At 49.1% G+C, this 20,292-nt stretch overlaps 1 protein-coding gene across 2 annotated transcripts in view; it reads right to left on the reverse strand.

The window, feature by feature from the left end:
* The window catches only part of PCSK6 (proprotein convertase subtilisin/kexin type 6), a 171,816-nt gene that overhangs the window by 88,903 nt on the left and 62,621 nt on the right, over nucleotides 1-20,292 (reverse strand). For both annotated transcript variants that reach the window (XM_062204976.1, XM_062204975.1), the window contains exon 6: nucleotides 19,235-19,323. In XM_062204976.1, coding sequence (XP_062060960.1) covers nucleotides 19,235-19,323 — 89 coding nt within the window. The remainder of the gene's footprint in view (nucleotides 1-19,234; nucleotides 19,324-20,292) is intronic.

The raw sequence follows: 20,292 nt of genomic DNA on the forward strand, positions 1-20,292 counted from the left end.
TCGCCCACATCTTCCTCTCACTTCCTCTGCCTCCTGACCCTACCCGGGCAGGTCCCCCCAGGGCCCTGCGTGGTGTACCGTGCCCTTGCTTCCTGGGAGTTGTGAGCAACAAACCACTGTTGCCATCAGTGGCAGGCACCTCCACAGCTGACCGCCTTGCCAAACCTAACAACAAAAACTGTTCAAACCGGCCTCTTGCATTAGCAGGTCCCACAAGTTCTTCAAAGAAGGGTAAAAACCCAAGGTGTCCAGAGACCTGGTGTCTCCCTGCTAGGATAAGGGGGCCGGAGCACAGGACACTGCCCAGGACGGCCAGTGGCAGCTTGGGACACAGGACAGGACAGCAGGCTTCTGAGCCAGGATGGGGGCACAGGTCCCCACAGCACAGATGAACAGGGAACCCCAAGCAGATGTGCACCTACGACAGAGAAGGTAAACGCACGCGCTGAGGTGGCCTCTGGGGCCAACTGTGAAAAGAACAGGGGACCTTGCCCCTGAGACTTGAATGGGCTTGCTTTGCTCCGCTCCTGTCTGTCTGTCTGTCTGTCTGTCTCCCACAATGACCCCTCCTCTGTGTCTGCGAGGTGCCCAGAGCCAGACTCACCTGTCCCACAGGGTGGCTGCAGCATGGGGCTTCAGGAGGGTGTGGCCATCAGAGACCCCCAGCGCACAGGGGCTGGGGCCACTGCTGTCCATCTCTGCCTTCTCTCTTTGCCTAAGGACGCCATGAGCCAGCACACAGGGGCCTTTGGGGACACGCTGGGGGAGAAGGATGAAGGAGAGGGGCACCCTGGCTGCCTGATGACACGAGGTCCCCACGTTCACAACTCCCCCAAGCCCCCCGACCCATCTGGAGCCCTTCGGCCATGGAGACGACGCTGCAGGCCCAGACCGCTTCACAGGAGACGGAATTCTGCGACTCAGAATTAGCACAATTAACCCCTTTATGGGCATGCATTACTTTCTCTGTGAGGTACTTAACGTTTTCATGTTTATGACAGGAAAAACATGATTCAGTTCCCCAAGCAAAAAACAGGGCCAAACACCAGCAGAGACTTGGCTGTTGCTGTTTACTTTTCCTTCCCAGAAGTGCCATAAACAGCCTGACAAGATGCGAGGGCCGTGTGGGGCCTGGGCAGGGTACTCCTCCCAGCATTTGTCACGCCCCAGGGGTCCTGGCCCAGAAGTCGCCTGGCCCTGCTGACTTAGCCTTGAGCCTCCTTCTGTCCCTCCAGCTGATGTTGCTTGCCCCAAGAACAGGGGGTCCCTAGGATGCCCCTCCTGCCCCAGGAAAACATGACCAATCTTGTTAAGCAACAGGTGAGAACCTTGCCAAAGATTGAGTTCCTCTTAAAGTTACAGGAGTGGGGCTGGCACAGCCAGCATCCCGCATCTGAGCACCAGCACCAATCCGGGCTGCTCCACTTCCGATCCAGCTCTCTGCCAATGCACCTGGCAAGGCAGCAGAAGATGGCCCAGGTACGTGGGTCCCTGCCACTCACGTGGAAAACCCCAGTGGTGTTTTAGGCTCCTGGCTTCAGCCTGGTCTAGCACCAGCCAATGTGGCCACTTGGGGACTGAACCAGCAGATGGAGGCTCTCTCTCTGTCTCACTCTCTCTTCTCTGTCACTCTGCCTTTCAAATAAATAAAATAAACCTTCAAGAAAAAGTTACACGGGGAAGGGCATCCCTAATTGCACACTCTACTCAGGCTGAAGAAGAGGCACACCCGGCTCCCCAGAGTCCAGCTCAGGGTGGGGCTGGGTGCCCTCAGCCTGCAGTCCGGAGGGGCCTTCACCCCCTGCAGGCGCCAGCAGGAAGGGCTCTCCAGGGAGCTCACCTCCAGGGTGAGCCTGTGATGACGATGAGCTGCAGCCGAGGGACGCAGCCCAGGCTCGTGACCCTCATCGGGGACACCAGGCAGAAGCAGACGGGATGAGAGAGCAGCGACGTCACACAGAGTAAGGGAGGAACGTGAGTGCACTCCACCGTGCTCGTAGAACACGGAGTTAAAGCTCAGAGCAGGCGCCTGGCCTGGCGGCTAGGTTACCCACGTCCTGCAGCAGGGACCCACTTCTGAAACTCCTGACCCCAGCCTCTCACCAGTGCAGACCAAGGAGGCAGCAGGTGATGGCTCCACTGACTGGGGTCCCAGCCACCCACACAGAAGACCGGACTGGGTTCCTGCCTTTCAGCTCTGGGCCTAACACAGCCTGGTTGTCACGGGCATCTGGGAAGAAACCCATTGGGTGGAAATGCCTCTCTGTCTCTGTAATAATAAAATACAATAAGTTTATTTGGTGCAAAATACTTTTGAAATCCATGCATATTAGGGGAATCTTCAAAAAATGTATATTATGAAAATACTTGTACAATTTCAATTCTTTCTGCACTAAAATAAACCCATCTCTTAATTCCATTTTCCTATGACCTTACCTTGAATTTTGGTACCATAGAGCTCCAAAGTTGTATATAGGTATGTGTAGGATCAAAATTTTTAATAAAAGGCTCAGAGCTCGACAGAGCAGGGACAGGTTCAATGAGCGGAGAGGTGAGGAAAGAGGACAGCCACTTTCCGACACAATTCCCACTGTCACTCATTTTTAGGTGAGGAGGAAGGCAAGGCCAAGTTATGCCAGAGGGAACATGGCCTTTGGTCAATAAAACAATGCACTTACACCCCACATAGGCTTCCTTTCTGGGCGTGTGGGGCCCCTGGGCTCAGGGGCTGCTGCCCCCACCTTGTCACTGCCCCATCTTAGCATCAGAGAGCTACACCTGCAGTGCAGAAATCCAGGCACCAGGTCCACAGTCCTGAGTTCACATCTCTGCTCTGCCTCCTGACAGCTGTGTGAACCTGGACGTGGCATTCAGCTCTGATTGGTGTTTTCCCTGGTATAAAATGTCATAATAACATCCAACCCGCCAGCATTGCGGCAAGAAGGTAAAGCCGCCACCACCTACAACATTAGAATCCCAGTGGGCACTGGTTCAAGTCCCGGCTGCTCCACTTCTGATCCGGCTCCCTACGATAGTATTTGGGAAAGCAATGGAAGATGGCCCAAGTGCTTGGGTTTCTACCACCCATGTGGGAGACCCTGAAGGAGTTCCAGGCCCCTGGCTTTGGTCTGGCCCAGCCATGTCTGTTGTGGTCATTTGGGGAGTGAACCAGAAGATAGAAACTAGCTCGCTCGCTCGCTCTCTCTGCCACTCCCTCTCTTTTTGTAATTCTGCCTTTCAGATAAATAATATAAAACTTAAAAAAAATAAAATAAAAACCAGGAAGGTCGCTGCTCAGAATGACTGAGCTCTTGGTGTAGCACTGGCAGCCAGCAGCAAGCTGCAATGGCCATCAACCACCATCATAATAAAGATACTAAGATGACCACATCAAGAAGGAGGGTTGAGCACGCAGCCCAGCTGTCCACAGGGACCAAATTCCTAGAAATGAAATTCGAAAGAAAAGAACAAACCGGTAATTGGCAAGCACAATGTTCCAAGATTTGTGGGAAGCAAAAGCAGATGGCACTGGCCGGCAGCAGGAGGCAGTGCCCTGCAGGGAGACCTCTCCCGGGCAGGAGCAGTCACGGAGGTGCGGGTGTGCCAGACAGGAAGGGTCCCAAGCAGGTATCAGTGCAAGCAGCGGGGGCACAGCAGGTCAGCTGCCTACTCCTCTACACTGTAAGTGGCGGCCAGAGCCAGCCAGAGCCTCATGGTCAAAGAGAGCGCTGAGGCCATCGGCTGGGACAGTGCCCTAGGAACAGCGAGCCACCCACCACCCTCCCAGGAGAGAAAGGCCTCCCTGCCCCACAGCACAGAAAGATTCCTGCCGTCAGACTGGACAGCCCCCCTTGCCACACAGGGGTCTGTGGGCACAGACACGAGTGGCCAACTGAGAATCAGAGCAAATATTTGAGGAAAAGCATCCAGAGAGAGAAGCAAATTACAAAGCAACAGACAAAAATCAGAGGAACCCAGAGATAGGGTTCATAGAAGAAACAGAAAAGACCTTCAGAGTTACGTATCACACATGTGCTCACAAGAACATGAGGAGCTACAGCGTCTGCAGAAATCAATGGGAGGCCCCTGTTACCAGGCGGATGGAGTAGAACCTCCTCATTCTGCCTGTGACAAAACGCCAAATTCAGGCCGGCGCCATGGCTCACTAGGCTAATCCTCTGCCTGCGGCACCGGCACACCGGGTTCTAGTCCCGGTCAGGGCATTGGATTCTGTCCCGGTTGCTCCTCTTCCAGGCCAGCTCTCTGTTGTGGCCTGGGAGTGCAGTGGAGGATGGCCCAAGTCTTCAGGCCCTGCACCCACATGGAAGACCAGGAGAAGGCACCTGGCTCTTGGCTTCGGATAGGCGCAGCGCGCCGGCCATGGTGGCCATCTGGGGGGTGAACCAATGGAAAAAGGAAGACCTTTCTCTCTGTCTCTCTCTCTCACTGTCCGCTCTGCCCGTAAAAAAAAAAAAAAGCCAAACTCGGATACCACACAGGAAACACTTGCAAGAATACTCTCAAGGGGGAAAGAGGGCAGGCTGGCTGGGACCGTGGGACAAAGTGACACAGTGACGCGTTCTTTTCCGCTTCTTTTTGTCTCATGCATCCCAGAGATGAAGATGAAGATGCCGGCCACCCAGAAACACCCAGGGGAGCAGACAAAAAAGCCACAACAAGAGACTACTTTCTCCAGTGCAAACACCAGAGGAGGGCCAGCGCCAGGACAGAAATGGCCACATAATAACTGCTCTCCTCCTGCCAAGCACCACAGGAAGAACTGTGTACCCATCGCTATCTATGGAGGCTCCCTGGGAGGTCTACACCTCCACCCTTGGGAGGAAGCACCAGGGCGCCCTGCCCGCTCTGCTGGGTGATGCCAACGTGGGTCAGAGCGAAGGGGAGTTTTTATCACCTCCAACTAAGAGGTTCAGCTTCATGGTGTCGTGGACAGCAGCCCGTGGGCCTGGTCTGCCCACTGGGAACCAGGTGTCCCTCCTCCTCCCTAGACTTGCATCACGAGGCCCCACAGAGGGTCTGGATTTTTATGGTTACCTGGAAACAGGAAGTGACCTCCACTGGGGCGTCACTAGAGGCACACGGGCAGCTGGAGCCCCCCTCTCCCCATGCTCAGCAGCCAGGAGGAACCCTGTGGCCAGCAGGCATCAACAGAGGACGCACGGTGGGCCTGGAAGAAAAGCTGCACCTGGCAGTCACCACGTGCTGCTCCCCCACCCCCGCCGTGGCAGCGTGAGACGAAGCCAGCAGAAAGCAAAGATGTCAAGTAAGTTCCAGACGCTGAGAACCTGCCCCAGAAATGTATGGGTTTCAGGTGAAAATCATGCATCCTACTAAGAACAACTAGGAAGATCTCAATTGCATGAAAAATGAACCAGTCACGCAGTGAGTGACGGGGTGTTCACCTGAGCTGACAAAGACTAAAGCAGCCAGGATGAAAGGCTTCAGTGAGAAGTGATAAATACGCTGGAAACAAATGAGAAGGCAGCTTCCACAAAGAAACAGAAGATACACGAAGAACCAAGTAGAGCCACGGTGACTGAAAATACAATAACCGAAATAAAAAGCTCAGTGGAGAGTCTCAATAACAGAAAGGAGGAGACAATGAGAAAAAAAGAGTGAACTGGGAAACAGAACAATGGAAACTACTCGGTCTAGGGGCTGCTGCTGTGGCGTAGAAGATCAAGCCTCCACCTGCAGTGCCCGCACCCCATATGGGTGCTGGTTCCACTCCCAGCTGCTCCACTTCCCATCCAGCTCTCTGCTATGGCCTGGGAAAGCAGTAGAAGATGGCCCAAGTGCTTGGGCCTCTATGTCCATGTGAGAGACCCCGAATAAGTTTCTGGCTCCTGGCTTTGGATTGGTCCAGCTCTGGCCATTGCAGCCATTTGGGGAGTAAACCAGCGGATGGAAGGCCCTTCTCTCTCCCTCCTTCCTTACCTCTCTGTATGCCTTTGCCTCTCTGTAACTCTCTGCCTTTCAAATAAATAAATAAATAAATCTTTTTTTTTTTAAAAAAAAGAGCATAATACCAACAGAGACCCCAAAAACAACATGGATAAATCAAAGTGAAGTTCCAAAAAGTGTTCAGGTAACTCACATGAAGGCACAAAAAAGTAAATACAGTTATGAAAAGCAGAGAAAACAAAGTATAAAAGGGAAGACCTAAGCCCTAACATATCAATAATTACATTAAACATAAATGGTCTAAATACAGCAATAAAAAGAAAGAGATTGGTAAATATTTGGCCCAAATATATGCCGTTTAACAAAAACTCAATTCAAATATAACAACATAGGGAAGCTGCAAGTTAAAGGATGGGAAATGATATAACCATGCAGCCCCTAACCAAAGGGAAACAGGAACAACTACATTAATATCAGACGAAATAAACTTTAGAGCAAAGGAAATTATCAAAGGCAGAGAGGGACCCTTAGAAGAATACTGTCATGGGATAGTATTTTTAAAATTATTTTGAACTTAATATCTAAACCTAGCCAAATTTGTAGGGAGAAAATTAAAATGTTTTTAGTTTTCAAAGACTCAAAAAGCTTACAATCGTTTACTATCTATATAACCATCCATATGTATAGCAACCACTCAAAAATGTCTTGAAAACAAGATTTGATAGATGAGAAAATGCAGTAAAATTAAAAATCAATATAAAAGAAAGACGTGAGAAATGATAGTGACCAAGGGAACTGGTCAACCTTATGGATAAGCTCAATAATTGTTGACAGAGGACACAAAACTGTTGAAAAGAGCATCGAGTTAAGATCCTGGATCTCTGCTCAGGGAGGCGCTGAGAGAGCAGAGATGCACAGAGAAGCCCAGGGTGGTGAGGCTGCGGTTCTGCTCAGGAACAGGAGCAAGTACTGATTAGCCAAACGCTGTAGAGAAATATTCATATGTATGTATTTTTTTTCCAGGGTAACAAAACAGATTTAGAAAGTAAAAATTTCAAGCCATTAGACTGAATGGAAACAAAGAGAGAAGAAACTCTATCAGGTAGAGGCAGGTAAGACATGTACATCTATACTCACAAACAGGTTTTACACACACACACACACACATAAAACCAAAATACAAAGCAGGAGGCCGGCGCCGCGGCTCACTAGGCTAATCCTCCACCTTGCGGTGCCGGCACACCGGGTTCTAGTTCCGGTCGGGGCACCGGATTCTGTCCCGGTTGCCCCTCTTCCAGGCCAGCTCTCTGCTGTGGCCCGGGAGTGCAGTGGAGGATGGCCCAAGTGCTTGGGCCCTGTACCCCATGGGAGACCAGGAGAAGCACCTGGCTCCTGCCATCGGATCAGCGCAGTGCGCTGGCCGCAGTGCGTCAGCCGCGGCTGGCATTGGAGGGTGAACCAAAGGCAAAAGGAAGACCTTTCTCTCTGTCTCTCTCTCTCTCACTGTCCACTCTGTCAAAAAAAAAAAAAAAAAAAAAAAAAAAAAGCAGGAATAAATCCAAACACATCTGAAATCTGCACCTGGGTGAATTTTTTTATGAAATTTCCGCTTTAAAGAAATTCTTCAATTATGTTAAATAAACGCAGACACAGGCTGCTGACAAAACCAAAGTTAAAATAAGGAAAAGGAAACCGATGATAAATTAACTCTGCAGATGTGGCAATATTCATATGAGACAAAGTGCAAATAAAGAAACAAAAAGAACAAGACAAAGAGAAGGCCACACACTGATGAGAGACTCATCTCACCAGGAAGAGAACCCCCCCAGGCACCTTGTAACACAGCGATGAAGCCTACAAAGCGAAGGGAAAGACGCTGACAAAGCTGCAGCCATCGCAGAATGACACCCTGTCTCAGAAACAGGTCCGGTGGATCGAAGGTAAGAACGGTCCCAGGACTTCCGGATCGGTTTGGTCAAACGCCCAGCTGACCGATGCAGAGGCCTCCAGGCAGGCAGGGCAGAAGCTGGGGATCCCAGCCTGGCAGCGAGGTCGAGGCGAGGAAATGGGGACTGCTCTTGGAGGCAGAAGCAGCCCTGTGGGGCCTCAGGACACAGCTGCCGTGAAGGAGTGAGGCCACAGCATGGACCACGCTTTTGATTTTTCAAGAGAAACACCAAGTTCAAATATGTACATAAAATCTCATAATTTGTCAATGTGTTTAGAAAAAAAAAAACAACCATATAGGCCAAACAAAGCACCTACAGGCTTAGGGCAGCCTGTGGTCCGCCAGATGCAGTTGCTGATCGAACACCTACATAGCTTGTGTGCTGGTGCTCACTGTCTCACACAGAATGTCTGGCACAGTAGACAAGTTTGTGCTCAAAGTATAGGATGAAAATACTCTTCAAATAGCTAGTGGGATATTTACAAACAATGAACATGTGTCAGGCCACAAAGAAATTTTCAATCAATCCCAAAAGGCAGATATTACATGGAATGGTCTCCGATCCTAATGCAATAAATGTTCAAATTAGCAACAACAGGAACACCACAAAAACATTTTCCACTGAAAAATTCTGTAAGTCTCTTCTAGTCGGCTGGCGCTGTGACACAGCAGGTTAAGCTGCTGCCTGTGATGCCCACATCCCATATGGATGCAGGTTCGGGTTCCAGCTGCTCCACTTCCAATCCAGCTCCCTGTTATGTGCCTGGGAAAGCAGCAGAAGATGGCCCAAATGCTTGGGCCCTTGCCACCCACGTGGAGACCTGGATTGTGTTCCCGGCTTTGTGCTGGCCCAGCTCTCACCTTTGCAGCCATCTGGGGAGTGAACCAGAGGATAGAAAATACCTCTCCCTCTTTCTCTCTCTTTTTCCTCTTTCTATATTTCAAATAAGTAAACAAAACCTTAAAAAAAAAAAAAAAAAGGTCTGTTCTAAATAAACCTTCAATTACAGAGAAAAATCCAAGCTGAAACTAAACCAGTGATAGGTGTTGAAAGGAAAATCTAGAGAACATTTATTTATTTATTTATCAGAACACATAAAAACCTAGAACTAAACAAGAATTCCATGCAAGGAGCCAGGAAAAAAACAGCAAGCTTAAACGTTAGAAAGCTGGAGGAATTACAAAACAAAGAAAATAGGAATGCATGAGGCAGAAAATAAAGGAACTTAAAAAAATCTATTTCACAGGAAATAGTAGATTTTCATTAATTCAGGGAAAAAGAAGAGCCCATCACAAGATTAGGAACAATTATAAATATGGAGAATGTATTTTTAAATTATGAGCATATTAAACTTATGCTATATATTTTAAAGTCTGCCGAAATGGATGAGTGTCTGGGAAGACTTAATTACTAAAATTTCCTCAAGGAAAAATAAAAAAAAAATATGAATAGACCCAATCCTTTGAAACGTCTCCATATCCAATCAGATTGACTGCTGAGGTCTAACATTTCACCAACCAGGCACCATCCACAACACAGGAACTGCTTCAGAGTGCACTTGGGAAATCTCCCAACTTCCCAAGGACAGCCATGGTACCCAACCGGAGAGACAACACAAAAACAGAAACCAGAGTCCAATCCATCAACAGAGACCGAAGCCGAACGTGAAACATTAGCAGTCAAATGCACATCTGTGTATTAAAAGTTCACTACTTAGGATCCAGTGGAGTTTATTCCAAGAATGAAAGAAACTGCAAAGTTAAAAAAACCTATTGAGGCAGGGCGGGGCTGGCATTTAGTGTAGCGGTAAAGATGCAGCTCAGGAAACCTGGGTTCAAATCCCAGCTCCACTCCCAATTCCAGCTTCCTGCGAATGTGCGCCCTAGGAGACAGGAGCTGGCTCAAAAGCATAGGTCTGGCCGGCGCCGCGGTTCAACAGGCTAACCCTCCGCCTGTGGCGCCGGCACACCGGGTTCTAGTCCCGGTCGGGGCGCTGGATTCTGTCCCAGTTGCTCCTCTTCCAGTCCAGCTCTCTGCTATGGCCCGGGAGTGCAGTGAAGGATGGCCCAAATGCTTGGGCCCTGCACCCAGTGGGAGACAAGGAGAAGCACCTGGCTCCTGGCTTTGGATCAGCGCGGTGCACCGGATTGGGGGGTGAACCAACGGCAAAGACCTTTCTTTCTGTCTCTCTCTCTCACTGTCCACTCTACCTGTCAACAAAACAAAACTAAAAAGCGTAGGTCTATGCACCCACGTGGGAGACCCGTATTGAATCTCTGGTCCCAGGTTCAGCCTTCCCCAGCCCTAGCTGTTGCAGGCATTTGGGGAAGGAACGAGCAGATAAGAGGCCTCTCTCTCTTCCTCACTCTCCTTCCCTCCTTCCCATCTCTCTGCCTTTCAAATAGAGAAAAATAAATACATTTTGCAAGTTAAAAATCTGTTAATATGATTTACTACATTAAACAGACCAAATGGTAAAACTGAAAAACAATGACCTCAACACTTATTTAAAAAAAAAAAATTCAGTTTTCATTGCTGATTGAATCTCTTGGAAAAGTAGAAATATAATAAAATTTCATTAACTTGATAAAGGGTAACTATAGAAAACCTACATAAGGTAGCCACTATTAGTAAAAAACTAGAAGCATTCCTGTATAAGCAAGAAATAAAACAAAACCTATAAATCTGCAAACCATTGTTCAGTATTCACCAGGAGTCCCTGTATGTTGAAATAAGGTAAGAAAAAGAGAATTATCCATATTGCAAAGACAGAACCACCTGTACCTTTACAGATAGCTATGACTCACGTCTATCTAGAAAAGCCAAGAGAATCCAGGGAACATCATTGCTCCTGTAGAGCTCAACAGGGTGGCCAGAAACAAAAACCAACCCACAGAATCAACACCTTCCCGGAATGCTCTCCAATAACCACTACTAGAGATACAATTTTGAAAAAAAAAAAAAAATCAACCTAGATATAAAGCTAATCAGAGCTGCATAAGATCCACATTGAGAAAGTGCTCCAATTTTTTAAAATGATGCACAAGCCTGAATAAATGACAACATACCATGTTCCTGGGTGGGAAGGCTGCCATTGCTCCCCCAATTAATCTATAATTTCCATGCAATCCCATGCAAAATCCAAACAGGATTTTTTATGGAACTTGACAAGCAGATTCTCAAGTTCATCTGAAAGAGAAAATGTGCAACAATAGCCAAGAAATTTTTGAAGAAGAACCACAAGAGAAAATTTGTGCTGTCACTTATCAAAAAATTCTCAAAAACCAAAATTCTCCTAAACTATAATAATTCAGGGAGTGATATTGTTCATTCAGACTTAGAAAAAAAAAAAAGGCCAATGAAACAAAAAGGGTGAGCCAGCACACACAGGAATCTAGGATGTGCTAAGGTAGAAGCAGGATCACCGAGCACTAATTGGTATAGAAAACAGTCAGGTTTCTATCTCCCATTAGTCACAGGAAAAAATTCCATATGGATTATAAAGCTTAACATGGGTCTGGCATTGCGGAGTGACAGGTTGGGCTGTCACCTGCAGTACCAGGATCCCATATGGACACCAGTTCAGGTCCCAGCTGTTCCACCTCCAATCCAGCTCCCTGCTAATGTGCCTGGGAAAGCAGAAGATGGTCCAAGTCCTTGGGGCCCTGTACCCATATGTGAGACCTGGAAGAAGCTCCTGGCTCCCAGCCCCTAGTTGTGGTCATTTGGGGAGTAAACAGCAGGTAGAAGATCTCTTTCTCTCTGTCTCTTCCTCTCTCTGTAACTCTGTCTTTCAAATAAATAAAATAAATCTTAAAAAAAAAAGCTAAACATAGAAGACAAAACCATTAAGCTTTTAAAATAAACTATTGTTCCAAAATTCAATTTCTAGAAAAAACACAGGAAAATAGATTATCTTGGGTTTTTCTAAGCTAGATCTCAAACTCCAGACACAAAGAAAAATGAACAAGTCTGACGTCATAAAAACATTAACCAGATTTTTAACAAAATATTACACGTAGGAAAAAAGGGCAGAAATGAGTATGCAGCTTGGCAATTTAATAAAAAATTTAAATTTCTCTAAACTGCAGTTCATCAGGGACTACCCCACTCTCCTCTCTGAAAGCAATGAAGATAATGCACACTTCTGGATTCCTGGGGATGCATATCTCCCGACATAGGTGAAACCGAGGGTGTGGGGCCTGGGGAGTTTACTCTGGAGGTTATAAGGACAGTTCCACTATGTCTCTCATTGAAGTATTTGTATATGATACAATGTGTAAGAAACACGTACAGTGTTCCAAAGAAAGGAGGTTAAAGTTATTCCCCTGTGTAAACATGTAGTCCAACGATTTAGGCGATTTGAAAATACATCCGCAGATTCTTCAACACCTTTTCAGTCAGAAGATGTAGACACCTTCCTGCCCCTTGAGTGCATGGGAGACTTGTGTCTGCTTCTAACGACCAGAGGGTGGCAGAGAGATGGGGTGTGATTCCAGAACCAGGTCACGGCTGACACTGCTGCTTCTCCTGCCTTCTCTCTGGGACTGTGTGCGACGTGGAAGGCCGGCTCTCAGGAAGATGCTCGGACAGTGCAAGGAGAAAGCCACGCGTGGCGAGAATCAAAGCCTCCTGCCAATCAGCAACCAGCAAGGGGACCAAGGATGCCAACTAATGGCTGCGTCAGGGACCTGATTTGGGAGTGGATGCCCCAGCCCCCATCAAGATTTCTCAGTATTGTCATAGCCAACAGCCTGACTTCCATGTTGTCAGTGACCCTGAGCCAGAGCCACTGAGCAGGGCCAAGGTCTGTGCTGTAACAAACGTTACAAACATCTGTTACTTTAAACAGCTACATTTTGGAATGACCGACATGTAGCCATGGAGAACTAATGCACAACCAAACCGGTAAAGAAACAAACCACAAGCTTTAGTTTCAACAACGGCAGAGTAGCTCCTATCAGACTAATTCTTCTAAAGATAATCATTACAAACTCTGAAAAAATATTTATTTTAAAGAATCCAAGCTTTTAAGGGCACTGGGGAGTAACCCAAAGAAGGCAGAGCACACGGGGGTTCTGGAAAGAAGGCATGTCACCGGACTTGTCCCGAGGGAGCTCCCATTCCTCTCGGCACAGAGGGTAGAACCCAGGGAATGTAACGTTACTCTCCTGCGGAGTCGCAGAAGCTGGAAACCAAGGGAGAACTCGGACAGGAGAGGAGGACATGCGAACTGCCCGGAACCACTCACTGCCCCTAAACGGTCCACGTGTGGGCAAAAGCGAACAAGTCCAGGAGGAAAACAACAGCTGAAAGACAGAAGGAGCTGAGCAGAGACTCCAGCTGCTGCCTTTGCAGGGACCCAGTCTGGAGTGTGTGCTGCTAGGTCAAAGGTCTTGGTAAACATTCCCCTGAAATACCAAAGGGATCATGGTACAGGAGCAAAGATTATGCACCTGGGCTAAGAGATATTCCTTAAGGCTAAGGGGAAATCAGAAAACCAACTGTTAAAAAAAAAAACAGTTCCAATGTAACTATTGGAACAAAATTCAACCATATTCAAAGAAACAGAATCCAAAGATTACACAATGTAGCATAACAATGCCAAATGTATAATAAAAAATTACTAGACCTGTGCAAAGGAACAGGAATATGTACCCCATTGTAAAGAGCTGAATCAATCATCAGAAAACCTAGTTACTGTAATCAGTACAAAAGACGTTATGTCTTACAGGCATGCTAAAGAGCTTAAAATAAAAGACAGATACAACAGGTGAAGAGATGGGGAAGCTCAGGAGAGATTGGAAACAGTAAAAAGAGAAAAAAGAGCCAATGGAAATCATAAGACAGCAAAGTGCAATCTGTGAGATCTTAAAGAATCTTGGGATGGAATTAAGAATGGACTTGACTGAAGAATGTGTTAGTGAACCTGAAGAAAGTCTGATAGGAATCATCTAATTTGAAGCACACAGAGAAACAAAAGATTTTTTTTCAAAGATTTATTTACTTATTTGAAAGTCAGAATTACAGAGATAGGAAGAGAGGGCAGGGGGAGAGGTCTTCTACCTCCTGGTTCACTCCCAAATAGCTGCAATGGCTGGGGCTGGGCCAGGCTGAAGCCAGGAGTCAAGAGCTTCTTCTGGGTCTCCCACATAGGTGCAGGGGCCCAAGCACCTGAGCCATCTTCCACTGCTTTTCCAGGCCACTATAGCAGCGAACTGGATGGGAAGTGGAGCAGCAGGGTCTCAAACTGATGCTCATATGGGATGCTGGCACTGCAGGTGGTGGCTTTACCCACTGCACCACAATGCTGGCCCAGAAACAAAAGGTTTAAAAAAATAAACAGACACGTGAGGTATATCAAGCAGTCTAACAACTAATTGGTTCCAAGGGAAATGAGAGTAAAATGGAATGAAAAAAATCTGTGAAGGAATACTGACAAAAATGTTTCCAAATTCAAGGGAAAAAAAGAGAGCCCACTAAGACAGCAAACCCCAAGAATCATATTCAGAGAAGTACACAAAAGAACATTGTAGTCAAAGGCACAAATAAAAGAAATAAAAAAATAACATTATAAAAGCTGTCCATAAAAAAGAAGAAAAGGAAACCCAAATGCCATTACATAAAAGAAACGAGGATAATGGCTGACTTGGCACAAGACACAATGCTCCCCAGTAGACGATGGAGCAGCAACTTTAAAACATTCAAAGGAACTCTATGCTCAGCAAAAATTCTTCCAGAAATGAAGATAAAGCAAAGACAATTATAAATAAATCTGAGAGATTTTTTTTCACCAGGATATCTGCGTTTCAAAAGCCACTGGATGAAATTCTTCAGGCTGAAGAAAAATGGAAACAGGATGGAAACCTGAAGCTGGGGAAACTCAGAGTGCCCTTGGAGTGGAACATAGGTGGGTACGTGTGTTTCCTTTCATGACTAAGTTAAAGTTACCTGAGTATTTAAAGCAAGAATAACAGCAAGGCACTACGGTTTTATAACATATGACGTACAATGTTATAGGACAGAGTAACTGTGAATTGAAATCATCTGTTTGAGATTCATATATTGTACATAAAATAGTATACAGGGTGAACATCTGTGATACAAAAATCTGAAATCCGGGTCTGGCGCTGTGGCGCAATAGGTTAATCCTCCTTCTGCGGCTCTGGCATCCCATAAGGGTGCCGGTTCTAGTCCTGGCTGCTCCTCTTCTGATCCAGCTCTCTACTATGGCTGGAGAAGGGAGTAGAAGATGGCCCAAGCCCTGAGGCCCCTGCTCCCTCATGAGAGACCCGGAGGAAGCTCTTGGCTCCTGGCTCTTGATCAGCTCAGCTCTGGACGTTGCAGCCATTGGGAAGTGAATCAGCAGGTGGAAGACCTCTTTCTCTGTCTCTCCCTCTCACTGTCTGTAAATCTACTTCTGGTCATGCAGAAATTTGAAATCTGAAATCTGAAATACTCTGGAATCCAAAACTTTTTTGAGTGCTGCTGTTATGCTACAATTGGGAAATTCCACATCTGCTTTCCTGTGATGGGTCACATGCAAAAGGCAGCTGTGGGGGCTGGTGCTGTGGTGTAGCAGGTTAAGCCACTACGTGCAGTGCTGGTATCCCATTTGGGTGCTAGTTCGAGTCCAACTGCTCCACTTCCAATCCAGTTCCCTGTTAATGGCCTGAGAAAGCAGTGGAAGATGGCCCAAGTCCTTGGGTCCCTGCACCCATGTGGGAGACCCAGAGGAAGATCCTGGCTTTGGCATCACCCAGCCCTGGGTTCTGTGGCCATTTGGGAAATGAACCAGTGGATGGAAAACCTCTCTCTGTGTTTCTCTCTCTCTCTCTCTTTCACTCTCTCTGTAACTCTACATTTCAAAATAAATAAGTCTCTTAAAAACAAGGGCAGGTACACTAAAAATGTATAAAATTACCTTAATTCTATGTGTATAACTTATATGTGAAGCAAAATGGAATTTTGTGTTTAGATTTGAGTCTAATTCCCAAGATATTTTATTATACATATGAAAATATTCCAAAAATCTGAAAGAAAGCTCAAATCTGAAATACTTCTTGCTCCCAAGAATTTTGGACAAGGGATAGTCAACTATTAATCCCAGATAAACTGGGAAAAGTTAGCATAAACATTATAGCCTCTTCAGCAAAAAAGTAAAGGGAAAAAAATGACAAAAAGAAGTTAGCTTCAAGGCCAGCTCCAGGGGCATTCAGAGGGATTCCCTGCCTGCACTAGCACACTGGAAGGGAGGCCATGCCATGCTGGGGTCCCCACCCAAAGGCTGCCTCACACAGGCGTGGGCTTAGAAGGAGGGGCAGGAGGGAGGGGTGGCTGTCTGCATGCAGAGACTAAAGCCATGTCCAGCAGCTTTGAGGCCACACGCTATCTAGCGGTCCTTGAGTCAAGGCCAGCCTCCACATCACACCTGCGTTCCTACGTCCCGGCCTCAGCCCCAGGCTCCCTTTGCCCCCAGCTCCATGCTCCAAAGCCTGCCGATTTCTCCACACCCTGTCCACGCACAGTGGAATCCTTCCGTGCAGAGCTCGGGCAGGTCCTGTGTGTCTGCCTTCACGGAGGGCCTGCCTTGAGGCTCCTGGGCTCCCTAGCTGCCCCTCTCATTTCAGACTTTGTTCCCCTACGGTCTTCCCGGAGGCCCCGACTGTGTCTGTCATCTTTCTTTCCTCCCTCAGTGTATCCACAAAGTATATGTTCAAAGGGCACGCGGACATATTCAGTGTATTAATTTAAAACATTCCGGTTGGAGCTGGTGTTGTGGCGCAGCAGTTCAAGCTGCTACCTGTGATGCCAGCACCCCGTCAGAGCACCTGTTTGAGTCCCAGCTACTCTGCTTCCAATCCAGTTTCCTGTTAATGTGCCTGGAAGGAAGATGGCCTGAGTACTTGGGCACCTGCCACCCATGTGGGACACCCGGCTGGAGTTCCTGGCTTTGGCCTGGCCATTTGGGGAGTGAGCCAGCCCATGGATGGTCAGTCTCTCTGTCTCTCTCTCTCTCGATCTGTTTTTTGTTTTTTTTGTGTGTGTGTGTTTAAAACCCTGTTCCCAAGCCCAGCAAGTGGAGGTGCTCACCACAGACTCTGGGAAGCCTGGGTCTCCACTCCTGCGTGAGGGTGGAACTGCCCGATGGTCACAAGCTGAGCAGCTCTCTGGGAGGTTCTGCAGGGCATCTCTTCCCTGGACCGCCTCACGCTTCCCTGCCTGCATCACCCCAAGTCCTGCGCACTTGCTCCTCCAGTGCCATCCGCAGGCACAGCCTCTGGGGGTCTGTCACTCTGAAGACAGCATCTGCAAGGTCTGAGACGGGGGCTAGGAGTCTGTGCTCCGAACAGCGTCCAGCTGATGTCCTGGCTGCCTGCCAGGGGCACATCGAGGACTGCCAGGATTTGGAGGAGCAAAACTCACACAACCCCATTATGGACCGAACACAACTTGGCTCCCCCAACTCAGGGAGACATTTAAACCCCAAAGTCTTATGTTAACCGTTAATGGATTGGAGGCAGTGTTGGGGTACAGTGGGTTAAACTGCCACCTGTGATGCTGGTGTCCCCAATCCCCTATGGTGCCAGTTCAAGTCCTGGCTGCTCTGCTTCCAATCCAGCTCTTTGCTAATGCACCTGGAAAGCAGCAGAAGATGGACCAACTACTTGGGCCCCTGCCACTCATGTGGGAGACCCAGATGGAGCTTCTGGCTCCCGGCTTCAGCCTGGTCCAGCCATGGCTGTTGCAGCCATTTGAGGAGTAAACCAGCTGAAATATCTCTCCATCTCTGTCATTGTGTTTCAAATACATAAAAATAAATGTTTAAGAAGCCAGCTAGTGGGTTAATGCTTTAACAGTGGATTAGAATAGAGTCATAATCTAAATTTGACAGCTGGGAGGTGGGCCCAGGGGTAGGTCTTTTGGTCCTGCGGGCTTGTCCTCGGCAGGTAGCTCTCAGGAGAGGACTGGGTATCCCAGCTTTGTTTCACAAAGCTTCTCTGTTTCCTGGTTGCCATGGGACGGCCCCTCTGCACCTGCTCTGCCACCGTCAGCATCCATCCAATGCCAGACCATGGAGCCAGCTGATCATGAACAGTGAACTTCCAAACCACTAACGGAAGTAGCCTTGACCTCAAGAAGGTCTTCTCAGGTATTTTCATTAAAGTAACGGAAAGCTAACCAACGTAAGCCCAACACTGGCCTCCAACCCCTCACTCAAAGCAACACGAACATCTTCGTTCTCTCTCCCGGGGGTTCCTGCATCAGGGAGCGAGGAGGCCAGCGGCTCCCTGCAGGCCAGGCTCCGAGCCCACGCTCACACATGTGGAGTCTGACTTCAGCGCCACAAGAAAGCCACGTCACTGCCACTTCCCCCCACAAAAGCAGACAGCTTATGCAGGGCCGGCTTGTGGGTTGTCCAAGGACACACAGCCGGGGATGGTGGGAATGGGGAAGGGGAGTGGTGCTCAGGTCAGCCTGATTCCACCGCACGTGGGAAGGCTTCTTAGGGTTTCTCACTCATCACCAAGGCTCCAGGGAGCACCCCTGCATCTCCAGAGGAGTGAGGCCATCAGCTGAGACCCCCAATTTGAACCCAGACTCAACGACACGCCCTTGGGGCGTACACCTGTCACAGAACCACAGATCCTGGCGACTTCAAAGATTACCCAGGGAAAAGTAAGTAAAAGCTTGGGACCCTCTTTCTAAACAAAACTCAAGAAATCCCCCAAGGACGGAATGGCCCAGCAAACCCCTGGCCCAACCCCCCAGCCTTGTGCAGCTTGTGAGTAGAGCTGAGAGGAGGCAGCCCAGCCGTGCCTGGAGGGTGCGTGAGAATGGCCACGCGTCCCAGGTGAGATCGGCAGGCACTGGGGCTCTCTGGCATCTCAGCCCCTCCCTACAGAGGGTCTGGCTAAAGCAGAGGGGCAGGGGCAGAAGAAGTGGGTCAGCAGGTTCGAGTGGGAGTCGGACTCAGAAAGAAACGAAAAGACTGTAAATCTATATGGGAAGAGACAGAGGGCCAGCCAAGGGCTAGAAGCAGGAGAGGACCATCACGGCCATTTAGGGGGGTATCTGACAGCCAGAGGCCAGGCTAGCAGACCCAGAGGAGAAAAAGAGGGGGCCTTCCTGAGGGGAGCTATGATGGCTCTGCAGGCAAAGCTGTGAGAAACTCCTGTCTCAAGGCCCCAGCACGCGTGCTGCCTGGGCCACGGCACATGTGGCCTTGCTGCTGCTGGCCCGGGGTTTGGCACGGCCATGGCTGAAGGACATGAGGCTGCTGAGCCTGCAAGAAGGGCACGCTATGGTCCCCGGGGCCCCCGGCCGCTCAGCTCCCAGGCTGCACGCCCCAGCCTTACCTCCGATTTTCGCGTTGTATGCTATGCCCACGATGCAGTACGAGTTGTTGGCTGAAGCAGCGACTTCTCCCGCACAGCGAGTGCCGTGTCTGAAGCAAAGGAGCAAACACGGTGAGGACCCAGCCCAGCAAATCCTAGGGAACTGCATGCGTCGGCGACAAGAGTCAGCTGTCCCCAGCCCCCACTGCCTTTCTCGTCGCCACCCTCAGCCGGGAGGGAGCATCAAGCCGGGCTGTACGTGGCCCTTCCTGGCCCCTGCGAGCCGCACACACCTGTGCATGGGCCATCTCTTGCAGGATGCCTCCCCTCGCCCTTAAGTCAGGGGCAGGGCACCTGCTCTCATACTCTTGGCCCTGGGCTTGTCCCCTGCCCCCCTCCCCACCCCACCCCCCCCCCGCCGTCACTTCTGCTCATGGGGCAGGGACCGTGCTCCATCAGCTCTGTGTCTCTTAGGACTGACAACATGACACTTGGCACACACAGGTGTAGCATCAATGCCTCCCTACCTGATGGCATGAAAGAAAGAAGAAACCAGCATTGATGTCTCAGGTCTTGCCGCTGTGTACATAGGGCACCCCTCACCCCCAAGGACAGTCCCCTCAGCACTCCTACTGCCGTGTAAGCAGGAGCCGAGGAAGCATGGACACGCCATAGCAGCGAAGAAATTACCAGAAAAACCTATCGCTGTGCTCAGTAATGACTCCATTCTCAGTGTGCCACCTTGGGTCAATTTCTCCCACGGAGGCTGAAAAATGGGTAAATTCAAACAGCACGTCTCTGAGAAGAGTCCACGGGAACCGGGATCATTGATTCAAGTTTAAAGCCGCCTTTAAAAACGGGTCCCCGTCTGGCCCTCTGGAGGGCCTCAGCTGTCGTTCCCTTCAATTCGCTTGGCCCCGGGACTGGGGCCGGACACAGGGCACACGGATCCATTCGATCCCGCCCTTCAAGGGTCACTGCATAGGCGCCAGATCGCTCCTCCCTGCTCCTGCGGCCCCAGGTGGCCTCCCGGTGGGGCAGCAAGGGCACCCTGAGACGTGAGGCAGGCAGGCAGCCCT

Source organism: Lepus europaeus, chromosome 11 (genome assembly GCF_033115175.1).
Source record: "Lepus europaeus isolate LE1 chromosome 11, mLepTim1.pri, whole genome shotgun sequence".
In the NCBI taxonomy this organism is placed as follows: Eukaryota; Metazoa; Chordata; class Mammalia; order Lagomorpha; family Leporidae; genus Lepus; species Lepus europaeus.